The 18,885-nt window shown below is 34.8% G+C and overlaps 2 protein-coding genes across 4 annotated transcripts; one reads left to right on the forward strand and one right to left on the reverse strand.

Moving 5' to 3' along the window:
- Positions 1-3,112: 3,112 nt before the first annotated feature.
- LOC117121702 (regulator of chromosome condensation-like) lies at positions 3,113-11,532 on the reverse strand. The gene is made up of 8 exons (XM_033266991.1): positions 11,410-11,532; positions 10,613-10,712; positions 9,222-9,421; positions 8,643-8,825; positions 7,429-7,645; positions 5,655-5,924; positions 5,237-5,395; positions 3,113-4,502 (listed from the first exon to the last, which is right to left on the reverse strand). Exons 2-8 carry the CDS (start codon positions 10,689-10,691, stop codon positions 4,336-4,338), a joined length of 1,275 nt encoding a protein of 424 aa, XP_033122882.1. The 5' UTR covers positions 10,692-10,712; positions 11,410-11,532; the 3' UTR covers positions 3,113-4,335.
- Positions 11,500-18,073, forward strand: LOC117121713 (probable thiopurine S-methyltransferase). Of its 3 annotated transcripts, none has more exons than XM_033267001.1 (9): positions 11,500-11,588; positions 12,464-12,562; positions 13,013-13,102; positions 13,706-13,838; positions 14,548-14,600; positions 14,689-14,763; positions 16,228-16,316; positions 16,751-16,792; positions 17,793-18,073. In XM_033267001.1, the coding sequence occupies exons 1-9, from the start codon at positions 11,515-11,517 to the stop codon at positions 17,921-17,923; spliced, it is 786 nt and encodes a 261-aa protein (XP_033122892.1). In that variant the 5' UTR covers positions 11,500-11,514; the 3' UTR covers positions 17,924-18,073. The 3 variants fall into 3 exon arrangements, with proteins under 3 accessions (XP_033122892.1, XP_033122906.1, XP_033122899.1); XM_033267015.1 differs by having other exon boundaries at positions 11,546-11,592; XM_033267008.1 differs by lacking the exon at positions 11,500-11,588 and adding an exon at positions 11,700-11,724.
- The last annotated feature ends 812 nt before the right edge of the window (positions 18,074-18,885 follow it).

Genomic DNA, 18,885 nt, shown 5'->3' on the forward strand with positions numbered 1-18,885 from the left:
CACTCATGATACCTGGTACTATGCCGAACATTTTCCAGTAGGTTTTATCGGGTTAACTCACAAGCTGATCTAGGTCAATTTTCGGGGGCGGGCTATAAGGGGGTGTCTGGCAGGTACACCCTACCATTAAAAATGTCTTGCAGTGGCCATTTCTGATACCTGGTACTATGCTGAACATTTTCTAGTAGGTTTTATCGAGTTAACTCACAAGCTGATCTAGGTCAATTTTTTGGGCGGGGTATTTGGGGGTGTCTGGCAGGTATACCCCACCATTAAAAATGTCTGGCGGTGACCATTCCTGATACCTGGTACTATGCCCAAAATTTTCCAGTAGGTTTCATCGGGTTAACTCACAAGCTGATCTAGCTTAATTTTGGGGTACCGGTTTTTTGCGTCTGGCACCCACCCCCCACCATTGGTAATGTCTGGCATTGTGCATTCGTGATATCTTGAACTATGCCGAATATATTCTGATAGGTTTCATTGAGTTAATTCATAAGTTGATCTAGCTCAATTTTTGGGGTCCTTTTTATGCCCCTCCTGACCACACCCACCACAATGGGACCGGCAGATGCCCATTCTCCTACATAGACAGGCACATAGAACATTACTATATACACAAAAATTGGTTAACTTTCCAGCTATGCTGACACCCCTGGGCTCCTGCTCTATTAGTCAACACACTTGTTGATAGAATTTATAAGCTAAATAACACTTGATGATATTTATTAATATTCATTTTTTTAACCATGTCCCTTTAGGGGCTCCGTAACTGGCCAATCAGAACAGGGTCGCGAATATACGCGTGTCGTGCAAACACACGTATTGCCCCACGTACCTGCACACGTATTAGTTGGAATAGGCAGGAATGCACTGAGTCGTGAAAAACGGAGAGAACACTGAAGGTGAGTGGTGGTAGGATGTGGGAGAAAAGATAACAAGAGAGTGGTTTTCTTCTTGGATGACTTCGCTAAAGTTGCACCATGCATATAAGATTGGGAGTGTTGTGCGTTCAAGGATAGAAGGATACCAGACAGTAATTAAATTTATCGACAACAGAATACAGTACAATATTCAGTGGTGCAATATGACATTGGCTTTTAACAAAGTGCAAACAATGAGATTATACATAAAGGTGCATATACAGTAAGGTTCCAAATCCCTAAAAAGATACGCAATGGGAATTTTTTTTAGAAGTTGGGATCAGTTGATTTAGGGCATTTGGACCTTACTGATTTATGAATCAGGTGGATCCCAAGCGAAATTCTTTCATCTAAGGGCCACTTATATGCAAAAGCATGCATTTTTGGGGAAAAAAGACCAACACTGTATTTCAGTTACTATTAGTCAGAGTTCATTTTGGTACGAAACTATTCGAAAGGCTCATATTTATATTCGCTATAATAAAACATTTCCCACCCCCCGCCCCCAAAAATAATTGATTTACTGTAACTTTCAAAAAGACGGTTTTGGTAAAATTTTGCAAAAATCGGAACTCAGTCTGTTTGTATGTGTGCAGCAGAGTTGACTTTGGTCTCATAATACTCAGAATACTGTGTTTCTATTAGCTGTAATGGAAAGGTTTCTCCAAAGACTACCATAAAACACCGTTTTTAGGCCAAAACATATTTTTTTTTATAATTTTCTCATTTTCAAGGTCATAACAAGTTTTAATTCATTCCATACTGGCAAATGAGCTAAAGTCCCAAAGCGGTTTGGGTAAAATTTTGCAATTCAGGAAAATCTGAAAACTGTGTTAGAGTTAGAATGTGCAGGAGATGAATTTGGTTTCATATTATTCTGAATAAATGTACAGTATTTCTATTAGCTATAATGGAATATTTTCTCAAAAAATGACCAGGAAAATATTTAACACCAAAAAACCCCAGACACAAGAGAGCTTAGATAACTCGCATACATTTCTCAAATAAACAAAGCTTCTTAATACTTCGATCTAACAAGTCTTACGGACACTAGCCTGGGTACATAGAAATCATGTAAACATAGTTTCAATAGTCAAACATGGCTTTCCAGCCATTTTTTTGGGTCATGCTAAAGCTTACACGTGGCGCCCTCCTGCGGCCCTGTTAAACCACACCAACGCTGTGTGGTGAATCGATTCATGACATCAAGTCCAAATCTGCCACAACGCGAGTCAACCTACACCTTAGGCTGACTTCAACAAGCAACGGCAGGCGTCTGGTTGAGGAATGATCTTTCACTGTGATTTTGGACTTACGTTGGAGCAAATAAGAAAATGCATAGCCTATTCTACATAAACGTAAAAAAAAATCACCAGTGCAGGTGTATCTCCTTATCAAAGTTATTCTAATGTGACTTACGATTATTCATTGCATATTATGCAATACCTTGAGAAAAAAAACGTGTCCTAATATATATAAAATCACTTTATTGCATAAAAACAATACAGGAAACAAAGAAAGAGCCCAGAACAGTGTCCCAAAACTGGGAGCACGCAAGGCTAAATGAGTTGACATACAAAAACATTAAGACACAAAATATACCAATATATAAAAGTATAAAAATAGAGAGAGGCCTATCATCAGATTAAGGGATGTATTGCGAGCAATTTAACATCATTTTTAACACATAATTAATTAACCTCGGACTAGTGTAATGTAGTATTAGGATTGAATAATACTACAGTAGTTTTATGATTGGTATTTGTAGTTTGGGAACGTTTCTGTAATTGTCCAAGGACTCTAGAACGACCGATGGTATAATCTATAGATATTATAGCCTAATTGTGCATTTAACTGTCAAACTAAGTGAGGCATATAACTGGTTTGGTATCAAATACTGGAAACCAAGGGCCAATACCAAATTACAAATGAGTGCGGATGGGCTTACGCCATAACAATTTTTTGGCACTGTATGCCTAATTCAAAGCCTATATTTGATGTTTTTATCAGAGAATATTTGAAAGGAAAAACATACTGTACCATGGGCTTTTGCCAGAGGAGAGGCTGTCAACATAAATTGGAAATATTCCCAAGGTAGGCTTATACCCGAGCAGATACAGAATGAGATTTTAGACATGTGCAGAAATATTTTTTTACCAAATGTATACAGTCTATCAAAGAGGAACAAATCGTTTTCATCCACTGGAGTATTTATTGAAAAGCTTTAATTTACAAACAACATAATCATCATTATTAATAGATGTTAAGGGCCACACATGACAAACAAGATAACAACAAAATAAATGACATTTGAATAATCAGTGGTTGATAAAAATATGAACTCATCAGTTGCGGTGGGTTAATTGTTTGAATTGAGTTTGACTCAACTTAAAATGTTTAAATATCTGGGAAATTAGATGTTTTGATTTTAATAATTTTACAATGAGATTAAATTGCCACAAATAATCAACTACCATCAGAAAAACTCATTATAAAAATTCATAAATAATGAATGAATTACAACATGAATGTTAATAAAATGACATTATTACTTATTATAGAAGGTAACATTTATCTTGAATTTAATTTTTAGATTTCTAATGAAAATACAAAAAATGAGTAAAAAATATAGGTACATTACAAATTGTGATATATACATTCCAATCAACATCATCTTTATCTCATGCTTTTTATGTCTATAATCATCAGCTTTATATTTATTTGTAGCCTCATGCATGTGTAATTTACTTTCCAATACAAGTTGCTAGGCTCCCTGTCCTCATAATCAACTTTTATATTACAAATGTGTGTGATGTGTCCATACATGGGCATATGGGCCTATTTATTACCATCAGCCACTTATAAAGATGTGGCCAGCTGTTTATTTTATTTATTGACAAACATATGTTATCTGCCAAAACTTGGGTGTGATATGACATCAGTATACCCATATATGGGCAAATTCACACAAAATGTGCCACATGTAAATTTTTAGTGTGGACAAAGGTATAGACTAAATATAAGAAAATTGAGAGCGCATTAAAAACAATCATAAGCTTCCATTTACACAGTGAAGTTCTTCAGGTGACAATTCTATGGAGTTGTTGATTGTGTGAACAAAATCACAGGACTGCATGGAAAACCTATGTTGTTCTAGTAAAAAGTGCTGTTAACTTTGTCTTCATTTTTATTTAGAAGGGAAATTTAGCAGAAATTCTTAGTATTCCTACTAAAACTCTATATTGAGTCATAAGGGATGGAATTTTACTGATAAAACTGGTCACAATATAACAGGTAATATACAACAGGTCAGGTCATTACAATAATTAATGCACCGATTAATGTCAAGAAATTGAGAGCACGTCTGGTACTTTTTGCATAGATTTTTTGTCTTACATTTTCAGTGTTCTGATCATTTGTCGGTGGCAAGTATAACCGTATGCTGCCCTCCTGCGGCGACCATGATGGCTTTTCGGTTCTCAAGCTGTTTGGATTTGATAAGTACTGGTACAAGCTCATCGTCTTCCTCTCCAGTTCCTAGTTGAAGGCTACTGCCCATCCCCCAGGAGTACACCTCACCTGATGATTAAATTCATATAACGCTCATCATTCTTCTTTTAAAACCACATCAATAAAAGTTTATATATTTCACAACATACGTTAAAGTTTTTTTGAGGTACATTTTGTAAAGCTATTTTCATAAGGATAAAAACCAACAAGAAATGTATATGTCTTTAGTGGCAAGTTTCTTTTTAGAGTATTATTTGACATTTGACAAAAAATTGAATATAACACTCTTATACAAAAGTACGCCTGCTTTTGTCTATATGCTTTTTAAATTAACGTATGAAGCGGTATGGCACAGTGTGAATGGTTTGGTTTCCCAACCTCGAGGTCGGGGTTTCAATCCATTGCCATGAATTTCGCTTGTGTCCTTGAGCAAAGGCACTTTATCTGATTTGCTTCTCTCCAATCAGGAGTATAAATGGGTACCTGGTGGGGTTGTCTGCTCCTGCGCTGATTACTAGCAGCAAAACTTAGCATGTGGACCCAATGGAACTGCGCTTTATAACCCCAAGGAAGAGGCGCATTATAAATGCCTATACTAGTACTATACTACTATGTTTATCTGTTTTCCACTGATGCAATACTTTTGTAGAGGGTGGTAGATTTACTTTTCCTTTTATCATACAGTTGCAGTGAGTGCACTTCTATGACAACAATGGCAGCTTCTATCGTAAAAAGGGGAGCGACGTATTTACAGACTCTCTTCCTTTTTAATACTAAAATGCTTAAAAGCAGGCCTTTCTTACCTTCTTTGGTGGCTGCTATACTCATACTAGCACCACAGTCTATGCTTGTTACTTTCTTCTTTTTAATTGTTTCAACAATCTGTGGTTTATGGGATTCTTCAACATTTTCTCCAAGACCTAGTCGACCGTAGTCAATCCTACCGAGGGAGTAAACTCTACCTGTACGATAACAAAAATAAATTGAAAAAATTAATTAGGTAAATTGATTTGAAAATTATTTATAAATTGATTTAAGAAATTTATTTTTTATAGGTAAATACACAAATTTCTGTTACATTTACAAGACGTTTTTATTTAAATAATCCAATGACAGGAAAGTAGTAATGTGAAGCACTTAGATGCCTTGTTGGCATTAAGTACTATATAAATATAACATATTATTATTATTATTAAATAATAATCATCATAATAATTTTACCTTTATTATCAAGTAGTAATGAGTGATGCTGACCACCTACAATTTCACTAATTTGAAGACTACTGAAACTTTTGATTTTCTGAGGCACAAACCATGTCCGGGTGTCTTCCATTCCAAGATGGTGGTAATTATTTAACCCCCACCCATAGATGTGTCCTTCGCTGGTACTTGCGAACGTGCAGTATGATGAGCACCATACATTGGTAAAAGTTGGAGCGCCAGAACCTCGAATACGCTTAAAATGGATCTGTGTTGGACTTAAGACTAAACCTGCAAAAGATTGAACAAGTACAGATAATTTGAATTCTATTTTATTGACCTAAACTAACCTTTCTATATCTATACATCATGCTATGTTGTTATTTTTCCAATTTTCCATGTTAAAACAACAATTTTTAACGAGGTGATGGTTTCTGCCTGACGGCAGATTTTTCAAATATTGTTCTATAAACAGCTGTATGTTTACATTCCTGTAACTTTATAACAAAACGTTGGATTTAATAACTCTCATTTTACTGTTTAACTCTGTATTAATAACTAAAAATCAATTTTTGTGAGGAATGACTGGTTTGGCTTGTCTTTGCCACACATGTTTAATATTAAAAAGAGCAAAACTTAAAATGCAAAGCTAGTGTAGGGCAGCTCAAAATCGAAAAGAAAATAATAATGGAGCATTGAATGTAACGAATGAGTGATATTGTTTACAGAATACAGAAATCTTTATTGTCCATTTGGAAATTTTTTGTTGTTGATAGAGCTCAATAAAATATATTAAACAAAAAGCACAGAGAAGTAAAAATCATACAATATTTTAGGATCAATATTAATCCTATAAAAATATGATTACATAAATACACAAAAAATATTGATTATCAATTTAAAATGTACTGTACAATTGACCAACAATTCTTTATTAAATATTTATATACAAATACTTATCTACTTACAATTTACAGTTACAAAAATGAAAATTGGCCTACTATACAGTATACAATTTAGGAAATGAAAATTAATTAAAAAGTTATACAAATACAGTAAATTTTATCAGAAGAAAAGGGGCAATGGTATGCCATTAACATTAGATATGCCATTAAAATGGGTAAAATTGGGTAGTGCAGTCACGAAACTTACATGTGTATGTTGACACTTTAGAATTTAGTTGTTTTAATGTTTTTCTTTCTGTAACTGTAAATGTTTTTTTTTCTTGCTTAATTGTGTTGTAGTTCTATAGTGTACTTTTCAAAATTTAGCTTTGGCTGCCACAGAACGATTTTTCTTCGCATATTTGATATTTTTAAAATAAAGGTAACGTTTTATCAGTACATCATTTACGACCACCAGTTGGAAGGCTTGCATGGGAAAGTAACAATAATAAATGCTTGCAGTACAGTACACCAAATATATAGTTTTGAAAAGAACTATTGTTTTTTTTAGACAGTGTATCAAAGTTTCAAGCAAGCACGTACAGTATATACTCAAAAATTATATTTCTGGTACTGGTACGGGCCTTTATAATGCGCCTTTTCCTTGTGGTTATAAAGCGCAATTCTTTCCCCTGGTCATTTGGTCCACATGCTTTAAGTGTTGCTGCTGGTAATCAGCGCAGGAGCAGGCAACGCCACCAGGTACCCATTAAGACTCCTGGGAGAAGAGAAGCAATGCAGATAAAGTGTCTTGCTCAAGAACACAAGCGAAATGCACAGCAAGGAATTGATAGCCCGACCTCGAGGTTGGAAAACTAAGTAGTTCCCGCTTTGCTAAACCGCTTTCTTACCTAATCCTTTTCGACCACCTCTCAAGGAGAAACATTCTGCAACCCTTCCTAACTGACCCTGATCTGCGCTTCCCATACTGAATAGCAAACCCTGGTCAGACAGTAAGCAAAGGTGGTCATTCCCAGAGGCTATTTGGACAATGGTGTGGTCAATTGGTAGTTGGTACACTTCTTTCATTACTCCTTTTAATGTTAATCCAATTATACCCATTCCATCCTGCCAATAAGAAATCCAAAGTTATTAATTAATATTCTCAAGCCATGTTCACATTAAAATAATTTTCACCAAGACTTAAGCCTTTACAGACTATCAAATTTTATTTGACAAAAAAATGTTACATGCCTATATGGTCAATACGTCACATATTGACAAAAAAAGGTGACATGCCTAAATATGGTCATGACATCACATAATGACTATATACTGTATAGGCACATACAGTTTTTTGCTAAAGAATATTTCAATGTGTGTACAGACATTAAAGGTAGTTTTATTTTGGTGAAATTGTACTCCTGTTCACACTTGGATCCACATTTGCAATAGTTTTTTAGGCAGCAAGATTTTGTACAATTATGATCAGCATAATTGTGAACACAATATATTGTAAATAAAAAGTTCAGTGATTTTTGTGGTATAAAAAAGAGCTCAGTAAAATATAACAGAGTTGCAGCATTTGCATTTGACTTCTCTGCTCGAAAAAAAACCAGATTATTTCTATAAGTAGTTGCTCTAAAGGATGAAGTGTTTCCAGATGGAGAGACTAAGGAATCATCATTAAAGGCAGACTCCTGAGGTAAATTTTTTTTAATTATGTTCTAAAACACAAATTAATTTTTCAAGAGCCGGGCACTCACAAAGCTCGACAGTCGTCATGATTCCATGTAGAACACTATGACCGACATGGATTGTCTTTATTGATTATTCGTTCAGGCTGCCACTGACAAACAGCAGAAGGTGTGGCATCATCTGAGCTCATAGGGAGTGGAGTTTGATTCATCGGCCGATGGTTGTACGAATGCCACAATACACAGTAATAACAAAACAAATGAGATTCAAAAATATAACAGCTACTGTACAAATAAAAAATAGAAACAAACAACAAGATACAGATTTTTGGATATTTAAAAACTGGGGGATTATAGATGGTATCAAATCAAAGACTTGTTTTCCTCAACAGTCTGACTTTAAACTGATAGTTAAATCCTTCACATACCCTAAATGCTCCCCAGGCAAAAACTCGTCCATCTTCTGTTAGTGCTGCAGTGTGTGAATCACCAGCACTAACTTGGATGATTCGTTCATTAAGATTATTCACCGCTTGAACCTCAAACTCGGACCCCTCCACTGATGTGTCACGTCCAAGAGCACCATCATCATTACAACCAAATGTATAAACCTAAATTGAAAAAAAAAAAAAAAATACAAATTATTCATCAATTATAATTATGTTTGACTAAGTTTTTAGTTAAAGTTAGTTAAAATATTAGTTAAAGATGCGAGAATTGTTTCTAGCTACCATTTGATACTGTAGCTACTGTAGTTGCTAAGTATAAAGACGGAATCACATGGTTTTGTGATGCCGTTGGGTCCAAATGCTTAAGTGTTGTTGCTGTACTCAGGAACCAGCAACCCCACTAACTACCCATTTATACTTTTGGGTGAAGAGACACAATGTGCCTTGCTCAAAAACACAAGGAAAAAACACAGAGAGGGATTGTGTGGAAAAAAGATCAAACTGTTTCTGATATGCCAACTGCTACAGGAATACTCAAATTTATTACACATCCCTTACCTTTCCGTCTGCTGTAAGACAAACTGTGTGCATTCCACCGGCAACCACTTGTATAACTTTACCCTGGGCTTCAGCTGGAAATACTACAAGGCCTGGCTTCTTCCTTTCACTGATATCTTCTCCTAGGCCCAGCTGGCCTACATCCCCCTGACCTACCGTCAACACCACACCTGGCTGGTTGCGGTGTGACTGGTGGCTCACTTAAGAAAAACAAAGGGTTTTTTTTTTTGAATAAACAACTGTTAACTTTATTTGAGTAAAGTACATAAAAAAAAATTCAAAGACGAAATAATTGTAGCACTGTACAGTAGTTCCGCAGCTGTATGTGCCCAACAACTTCATCAAGAAATTTGAGCGATACTGGGGAGGGCTTACACTCAGGAATTTGCTGTTTACAGTATGAAGAAACTTTATTCTGTAAACTTCACACGGAACGGTCAATCAAAAGGCAAATTTTCAACACTGCATGCCAAATTCAAAGCCAATTCCCCACCCACCCCCAAAAAGTAATTGTAAGCCAACCTTTAACTTTATTTGAGTTACTCATAACGGTGGCAGATACAGGATTTAGTGGTATGCTAGAGAGTCCACAGCACCTGAGGTGCGAAAATGTTGATGCCCAGAAATTGCACTTTTATACCTTAAAAATCTTACCTGTAATTCATATCAGAATACAATACAACTATTTTTCTAAATATAATGTAGAGGGGTGGGATCAAACCATCTGCACCCCCCTGCATTTGCCCCAGCATATTCTGTACCTTTCTCAGGCAAGGAGGAAACACTGGGACACAAATTCAAAGGTACAGAGGAGGTGGGCTGTCTTATCAGAAATGTCTTGACTTAAGCTTAAATTTGCTGATTTTAGCAATATATTGGTACACGCTAATTTGTCAAGAATGTATCAGTTGTGGAACCTTGCTCTGTATTAACTGCACCTCTTTTAATAATTTAAGATTAAGACTGAGTGTAAATTTCTTTGTACAGTAATAGTGACTCCATTTATATTTATTATTGTTTATTGCTTTATATTAAGGATATGAAATTCTGAAATAAAATGATCAATGAATGAATAGTCGATAGTCAATTAAAATAATTACGAAAGCCTTGTGTGACTGTCTTCGAATACTTTTGGCAAAAATCAATAATAACATTTTTCCTTGTGGAACTTGTGTAGTATTGAGTGATTAAAGGTTGTACGACAATTTCAAATTAAAAAGGCTCATATACCATACCTGATTTGATTAGTATTTGTAAAGACAGATTTTAAACACTAAACACATTAGAAAAAAAGCAGTAGTAATTAATTAAATAATTATTAACTGGGGGATAAGTTAATTAATTAAATAATAAATAATTATTATTTAATTAATAAGTTTTGAAATCACTACCTGTTTTAAGTTTTGTTTGCTTGGTTTTGACGACATCTTCATTAATATCTTCCACGTTTGTTCTTTTCTTTGCTGGCATTTTACAAATCTAGTCTATCCACTATAATAAGGAGAAATTCATAAAATTCTCTTTTCTTTTTGTAAAGCGCATTGAGGCTTTTTGGCGGAATTCACTATAGAAGTATGGAATTATTATTATTATTAATACACATCTGCGATTTATTAGGAGTTTGTAATGTATGCTTTATTTTATTGTTAGCTTCTTCGGTAATTTCATTACGTGATTTTGAGACAACATTATGCAGTGAGACCAAAGCCAAAGTCTGTTTCTTCTTAAAGCGTGGGGTGACAAAGCTGGGTGATGCAAGGGTCCAGGGCAACTTGATAGAAACTCATCATTTGCAAAACAACATTAATTGTCATCATCCAGTGACTGTAGTCCAGGTTAAAAAAAAGAATAAAAGTTAGGCCAGATAAAGCTGTCAAGGATTGTTGCAAAAAAGTAGCCGAATATTCAGCTACACATGTGAGAGATAAACGTCTCATTACAGAAGGTCAGGCATAGGATTCATTTTCCCTCTTTAAATCAACACCAGGCGATAGCCAATCCTGCAAGTCCGTGTATAATACGGATACAACTCTTTACTGTATGTGCAAACGGTCAGTTGGAAAAATGAACCGGCCTAGGGGCTAGCTTCTAATAATCTAATCTAGCCTATAACTAGCTAGTCATTGATTCATTTTAACAAATACGTTTATTATTTAAAAAACCTGTAAAATTATTCACAAAAACCAACCTTAGCATATTATTTAAAAGTATTTTTCAAACTTTAAACTTTAGTTTCAAAACGCACGTTGACTCCAAACATCCGGCGCCGGAAAAACATGCGTGATGTGAACACATGGAAAGCGCCCTCAACATGATTTACATATTAAAAACAGAGGCCTGGAAAAATAGTACACTAAAAATATCGGGGTCCGTAAGTCATAAACACGTGTCTCTAGGCCTATTCTATTCAATTGCTTTGTGCATGTTCACTATTAGCCTACATAGAGCTCCAAGAAGGAGAAAATATTCATTAGGCATCTGAAAATTACGTCCATTGGATGGGGTAAGGTAGGGTGGGAGTAGGGCCAGACCTGTCTCGATCGACCGAGAAAGGCCCTCAACGCAAGCATGGTTTTGGCCTCGAACTAGGCCTATCGTTTGCAATGTAATAGTATGGACACTTTTATGAGAGGAAGGAGGTATCAAATATGCATCCTGGATGAAAGGAACGCCATGCATAGTTTTCACCACCAGGCACCCCACCCCCTCCCAACCCCACTCTAACTATGGTTTCTGTGTGTTGTAAAATGAAACGTTCAAGGTCACAAACAAAAATTGAAAACGTTTTTAACTTTCTTGAAAGAAATATAGGCTAGTACTGTACATAATTAAGCGTACACTACAATATAATAATAGTAATAGTTTTATATAGCGCCACATCCATCTAACATTGAAGATGCTCAGGGCGCTTGATTTGTGTAGTAGAAACTCAATCAATGACTTTCTTCACCCCTAAGGGTCCAATCGTGTTTGTGCTACGCGGTAACCCGGTACCAGCAACTTGTTGTTCCACCTCAAATAGTTATAAATGAGATTTCATTTGTAAACTGCTACCTTACTAGTGAAACTTTCAACTCATCATGTATCTGCATGGTGATCCATGGTGGTTTTGATGCCATGTACCACTGTTATATGGACAACATATGTGTCACATAAAATTTGATGGTGGACAGAGCATAAAGTGCTCTATACTACATAAATGTAGCTGGTAAAACAAACCATTTTTCTATTTCTGTTTGCAGGAAAATGGCTAGTGATGAGGAATATGTAATGACGGTAAACGACTGGAATACATCGTGGAGTTCTGGTCACGACAGCACATTCATATCGGAACCTCATCCGTATGAATAAATTCATTATATTAAAAAAAATGTTGTGCTCGCAAAGCTTTCCAACACAAAATCTCAAAAAGGCTCAGTTTTGTACTTTTTTTATGATGTTTCAAAATGCCACTGTTTTCAACAATATATTAATTAAAAACTTTAACCATAACAACAACAACAACAAAAGAACTTCTCAAAAATTTTATAACATTGGGTTGCTCATAAACATATGAAGGGATTGAGTCAGGATAATCATGATTTCAACCTTTGCTGATTTTTAGGAGTGTGCCATTTTTGGGCATCTGTAGTGCCTATTAAAATTTTCTCCAAGAAATGGTGAATCTGAGTATGAACCCCTAGGGATACTAAGAGCTTGAACTCCCATCAGTGACCTTGGACCCCTCACCGGGAATGTTACTAATTGTAGATGAGAATATAATGTATTAAGTTTTTTGTTTTCTGATAAAGAGCTCTGGTTGAAAACATTGATACATTTACAGCTGGTAAAAAATGCAAAATATTTGTTCCTCTTTGTGGTACAGCCATCGATATGAAATGGTAAGTGGTATTGTTGATCATCACCATCATCATCATCACCATCATTATCATCATCTACATCATCATCATCTACAACATATATTTATTATCAGGGGTGATCATAAAAATCGGCCAAGGTGATTTTTTGATTTAACACAGAGGGCCGCACCCACAATTTGATGTTTTCCAGTGTGCTTCAAAAAATCTCCAAGCATTGCTTTTACACCACTTTTTTCTCATTTTTAATATTACTTTTTACAGATGATCGGTGTTGGGCCGTAAAAAAAAGGTGTTTTCTAGCCCATGGCGTTTGGTGGTTTTAGGGTTTTTAATTCATTTTCAAAAGCTGCAAAAAAAAATCGCTGTTGGGTCACTTGCAGCCTGCACTTTACCCACATACTTTGCCCACCTGTGATTTACATCATTATCATCTTATGAGTCCAGATGTTTGTGTAAAAATGTTTCAACTTTTAAGAAAATGAGTCCACATTATTAGAAAATGTATGTGTAAAGAGTCCACTCTTATATTGTCCCACAGTGTTTGAAAATCTTGGCTATGGCATTGTGCATAGGAAAATCAGCTCTAGCAGAGGTGTGGTTAACAATATTAATATTTCATTATAGGTTGGCTGACAAAGGACATCAAGTCATTGGTTTGGAGTGCTCGGAGGTGGCTATCATCAAATTCTTCAAAGCAAATAATATTGAGTTTAACAAAGAACAGGTTGATGGCATTCAGGATGCAGTGCTCTACAAGGTATTACAATATAATTTAAAAGATGCGAATTCAATGTGGAAATTATTTCTTAATGGTGACACTGTTTAGGTGAGACTTTACACCGTTCAATCGCGAAATACGATAATTACAATTTTTTTAAAAACATAAGCTATTCAAAGTCATATACAATATAGCCCCTACCTACTTAATTTGTTTTTCTAGATCTGCTTATGTACAGTATTACACATAATTTATATTAACAAACGATATAACAGCCTTAATTGGCACAGGTCTAGTTTTATACCTTGTTTAGCAAATCCTCCGAATGCCAAATATGATGATTTTGAAATAATAATGAAATTAAACTTTTGGCCAGTTAGCTCACCCTCCACCACCAAAAAAATGGAAATTTCAGAATATTTTTGATAAATTCATTATTGTTACGCCTTCCGCTTCACTGAAATCCCCAAAACTAAGATATACTTCCTTAATTGCATAAAATTAAAGCATTTATCACAAAAATAAGGTCGAGAAACAAGGTATAAAAAAAATGTCTTGCCACCTTATGTGTACAGTATATATACTGTAATTTATTTAAAAAAAAATTTCAGTACCTGTAAATATGCGAGTGTAATTTCAAGTAGATATTGGCCCTTAATGGCATTTGAAGCATGCAATAAAATTGAATATTTAATTATTATTGCTATAAACATTCCTGCTATAAGACTTTCATCATGCTTACTTACAGAGTGCTGATGGGACGATTGGTATTTACCAGTGTGATCTGTACAAGTTCCATGAGTAAGTAACCTCTAAAACAGAAAAAAAAATGGAATTTATTTCATTTTGTTTTAAAGAAATTTAGTTTGTATTGATTTTTTTCTTTAAGTGGTATCACAGGAAAATTTGATTGCATATGGGACAGTGGATCTATTGAAGCAATCAACCACAAAGACAGGGAAAGGTAAAGTGAACAATTCTTGTTCTTCCATTTTCTCATAGTATCTAATCATGTTTGAAACCATCATACTTTATAAAATAATAGCCTAAAATGGCTAAGACTCTAGTTTCCAGACTACCCCAACCCTTGGAGGGACCCAGTAGTATTTTGTTACATTTCTTTACAGAGGGTGATTCGTCCCAACCCCCTTGGATCCGCCACTGCCTCCACAGACTGTAGGTCCTGCCCGCTTTCATACTGTAAATAATAGCCTAAAATGGCTAAAACTTGTTTCCAGACTACTCCAACTCTCCGTAGTTCCCACTCGCTTAAGGTAGATTCACACGGAATCTAAATTCGGTTTGTAGAATGTTTTGATGCTCGTCTTAGTATGCGCCTCTATTTTCTATATAGATTCGATTCTAATATACTACCGATTTGATTTTCTTTTTTCGTTTTGTTAACCATATGAACCGAATTCGGATTTGGTGTGGATCTACCTTATAGATAATTTCCACTAGCATCCCCATCAAAATTCTGGATCTGCCATTGAATATATGAATTATATTTAGATTGCATCTCTCACTTTTTTAAAGAGTAATGTTTGGAAAATGTCTGCAATATATCACCTTGTGGATTATTTTGAAAAGAATAATGCTGTTGAGAACAATTGCTTCAGACAAGCAACACAAACAAAACAATAATTGGTTGTTGCTTGTGAAGCAACTGCATACAACAAAAAGTCCATTCCAACTCCTGCCAAGCATGAGGCATTGTACAACTAGCTACTGTTCAGAAAACTTAACGCCAAGTACCTCTTTTGTTCTAGTGACCAATCAATCACATCATTCAATTTGTGTCCACAAAAATGGTACAATATTTCAAGTTGAATTTATAAATGCTATATAGTCTTACTATAGGATATAACCCATTACAGCGTCACATTGCTGAATTGCATATGGGCGTGGTCCCTGACTACTTTAGTAGCAGTAGAGATCAAGGCACTTAGTTCACATCATTCCACAGGGGCTGACTATATTGTTTATCAGCTCACAGAGCAGAGTAATTGAAATGTTTACATAATTCTCAAAAGCCATTCATCCATATAGTGAGAATACCAATATACTGTACAATGCTAAAAAAAAAGGTTTATTTAATTTATAAAATTCTAAACTTTTTTTTCATTTGTATGAAAGGAAAAGCACGGGGAGGGCACACATCTCCAAAAAAGCTTGTGTCCCTACTAGAATTTTCTGGCAAAAATAATTGACGCTTAAGTAGTTAAAAATCACCTATTATAAACTACTTTATACTAGCTAGCACCCTCTCACTTCGAGCCCCTCTACTCAACATTCACTTCCCCTGGGCCTATAAGTCCCCTATGTCAATGTTCTTAGATATGCACACCATAATAATATACTACACATACCATATAATAGCATCTATATTTCTTCTATTAATTTAAGTGGTTCAATATTTCTTTTTCAGTTATGCCAAGATAATGATATCTTTAATGGCGAAAGAATGCAAGTATTTCATACACAGCTTTTCATATGACAAAACTAAAGTTGAATTTGGTAAGTATAACGAAGGTTTTTTACCGTGTATTTTAAAGTGAATTGTAGAATGTGATCGCTAGTGTCACAAAATACAGAAAAAAAACACCAATGGATAAAATAAAATCTGCTATAAAGAATTAAAAAAAAAAATCAAGTTTTTATCTTCCTGTAATAAGCAGTGGGTGTTCCTAAATCTAAGTACAGTTAGAACCCAAGGGTGACATCCTTGGGACCAAAAAAGTGTCCTCTTAAATAGGGGTGTCCCCTGAATACGGGCTGTAGTGTTAAAAGATATATTTCCCCTTGTTTCACAGAAAAGTGTCCTCTTAATAGTGGTGTCCCCTTAATAGGGATTTTCAAAGAAGGGGTTCTACTATATTTTATTTTTGATATGGTTTAATCTTATTCTTATTTAAATCTTATTCTTATTTATTTGAATCATTTTTTTTCAGGACCTTACATGTTCAGTAAAGAAGATTTTGAGGAACTCTTTGGTAAGGTCACATCACCTTTAAAGCTCTGTCCAAATTATGAGAAATTTTCTTTTTTGACAGTATGCCCATACTGTATTTGGTTATGATGTGCCTATATATGGTCATTATACGTGATTTCATCATCATTTAAGCATGTCACAATGTGTTTGTCAAATAAAATTTGATAGTCTAGACAAAGCATAGTAATATACAGAAACGGGGTGGGTGCTGTGCCACCACTGGGGCCAGGTGGGCTCTGCCTTAATTCAACACCTGTAATTGACATGTCGACAAGGACGCGAAGCCCCGCCCACAAAGTCACAAAAACAATGGCGGCTAGACTTACCGAGTTGGCGAAGATTTTCTTTACTATCAACCTTCTTAATGAAAGAGAATTCAGGGTAGGCGGTATGCAAATGAATCATATATTCATAGTGTTAATCTATTTCATGTAACATGGCGGGGAAATTGTTGTAAAAGCCTCTGTATTTCGCTCCCAAAGGAAGAGGGAAAAGCCACATTCAGTCAACCTTGGTGTCGGCAAAGGCCAAGTCACTGATGCGCACTGCTCGTGTAAATCTGGGTATCTATAACTAAGCATAGACATCTAGGCCTAGGCTCGCGTATGTTTTGCATACCAGCTGTCTAAGGAATTAAAATGTCCAAGAAATAGTTTTTGATCGCATGACTAAATGACGCTCGCTGATTAGTCAGTTTATCTGTCAATCAAATCTCGTCGAGATGTTAATTAAACGCTGTTTCATGGTTATTAAAGTATTCACGCTACTGTATGTATTTAATTCAATTAAAGTTTTATTGCTTCATCAGCCAAACATTAACAATAACTACAATACAAATACAAGGGGTAATTTATGCTTCTATAATATGGCCTACCTAAAAAGCAGTTCTAATGTCATCAGAAGAGGATGTGGTGGGATCGAGGTTATATGAAAAGCACAAACACAAAGGGAAAAAAAGAAGTGAGAACTTTAATAGTTTAATATTTTCTGTTTGTATCCAGGTGGACAGTGCATAGTGGAGCTACTATCCCGATACAAGATGCCAGATAAATTCCTGAAGGCGTACGACTTTTCTGCTGATTCCAACTGCTATGGAATTTTACATCTTCTTACATTGAAGCAAGATAATTAATACTTAGTTAATGAAATGAGCACTTAAAATATTGAATGTTTTATGTTTGTTGCTTATCACAGATGGTATATTTTTTATAATTTTAGTACTTATGATATTGGAACCTACGGTACTATTACTGAAGCACATTTATATAGAATAATGAAAATACAAAATGTATGTAGACTGGCAGTACAGTACCATTTTAGGTTATAAAAACAATATATAGTTTAAAAAAAGAAAGACAGCATGGTAGTGGTGAAAATTAGTGTTTTATCAACAAATAAGTCTCCAAATTCTGTTTTTTTTTTTTTCTTTTAAACATTATTGTGAAGGATGTAGTAGGGTATATCAATATAGTGTATATCATTTATTTTGAACAATAAATTTATACAATAACACCTTGTACTTTGTAAAGTAATCTTAAATTTAGGTTGATTCAGTACGATTATCTTCCTTTTAAAGGCAAGTTTCATTACTGGTTATGATTTCTTCGCCCATGTAACTTGTTAACAATACTGAAATATATTTAAAACATTCATTTCAACCTTTATGGCACATCCTTTCCCCTTTTTCGCAAGTCCTGTATCTACCTCTGAATTTCTTTATTTTTATAACTGGGTCATAGTTCATCATCATCTAGTTAATCTATAAAGCTACTATGAAATATTTGTAGTAAAGATCAATTTGTTATTAACAATTATAATGTACAGTATTTTATTAATTACCAAAATTTTAAATGATTCTTGATATTCTATGAAGATGATTGTATATTTTGAATATATTATAATAAATATTTTAATTTCAAATACTTGGACAGATAAAAATTCTCTTTGTCATTTTTATTCATGTTAAGGTCCTGCTTGAGAACATCATGAAGAAAAGTAGGAAGGTCTCCTGACAGTGTGCGGTGAACAATTAAACATGTATTGCCTTTGCTAATGTCAAAAAATCATAAAAAATAAATTTGAAATAAACTTGCT

Source organism: Anneissia japonica, unplaced genomic scaffold (genome assembly GCF_011630105.1).
Source record: "Anneissia japonica isolate Jap-2015-1 unplaced genomic scaffold, ASM1163010v1 scaffold287909_len199859_cov185, whole genome shotgun sequence".
NCBI lineage: Eukaryota > Metazoa > Echinodermata > Crinoidea > Comatulida > Comatulidae > Anneissia > Anneissia japonica.

What these genes read in the sequence shown, in the direction of transcription:
- LOC117121702 (XM_033266991.1), bottom strand. Translation starts at nt 10,691, where the DNA reads ATGCCAGCAAAGAAAAGAACAAACGTGGAAGATATTAATGAAGATGTC. An exon ending in GCAAACAAAACTTAAAACAG is followed by an intron (nt 9,422 to 10,612) that starts GTAGTGATTTCA and finishes GTTTTTCTTAAG; the next exon opens with TGAGCCACCAGTCACACCGC. An exon ending in GTCTTACAGCAGACGGAAAG is followed by an intron (nt 8,826 to 9,221) that starts GTAAGGGATGTG and finishes TTTTCAATTTAG; the next exon opens with GTTTATACATTTGGTTGTAA.
- LOC117121713 (XM_033267001.1), top strand. Translation starts at nt 11,515, where the DNA reads ATGGAAAGCGCCCTCAACATGATTTACATATTAAAAACAGAGGCCTGG. An exon ending in CAAAACTAAAGTTGAATTTG is followed by an intron (nt 16,317 to 16,750) that starts GTAAGTATAACG and finishes ATTTTTTTTCAG; the next exon opens with GACCTTACATGTTCAGTAAA. An exon ending in AGATTTTGAGGAACTCTTTG is followed by an intron (nt 16,793 to 17,792) that starts GTAAGGTCACAT and finishes GTTTGTATCCAG; the next exon opens with GTGGACAGTGCATAGTGGAG.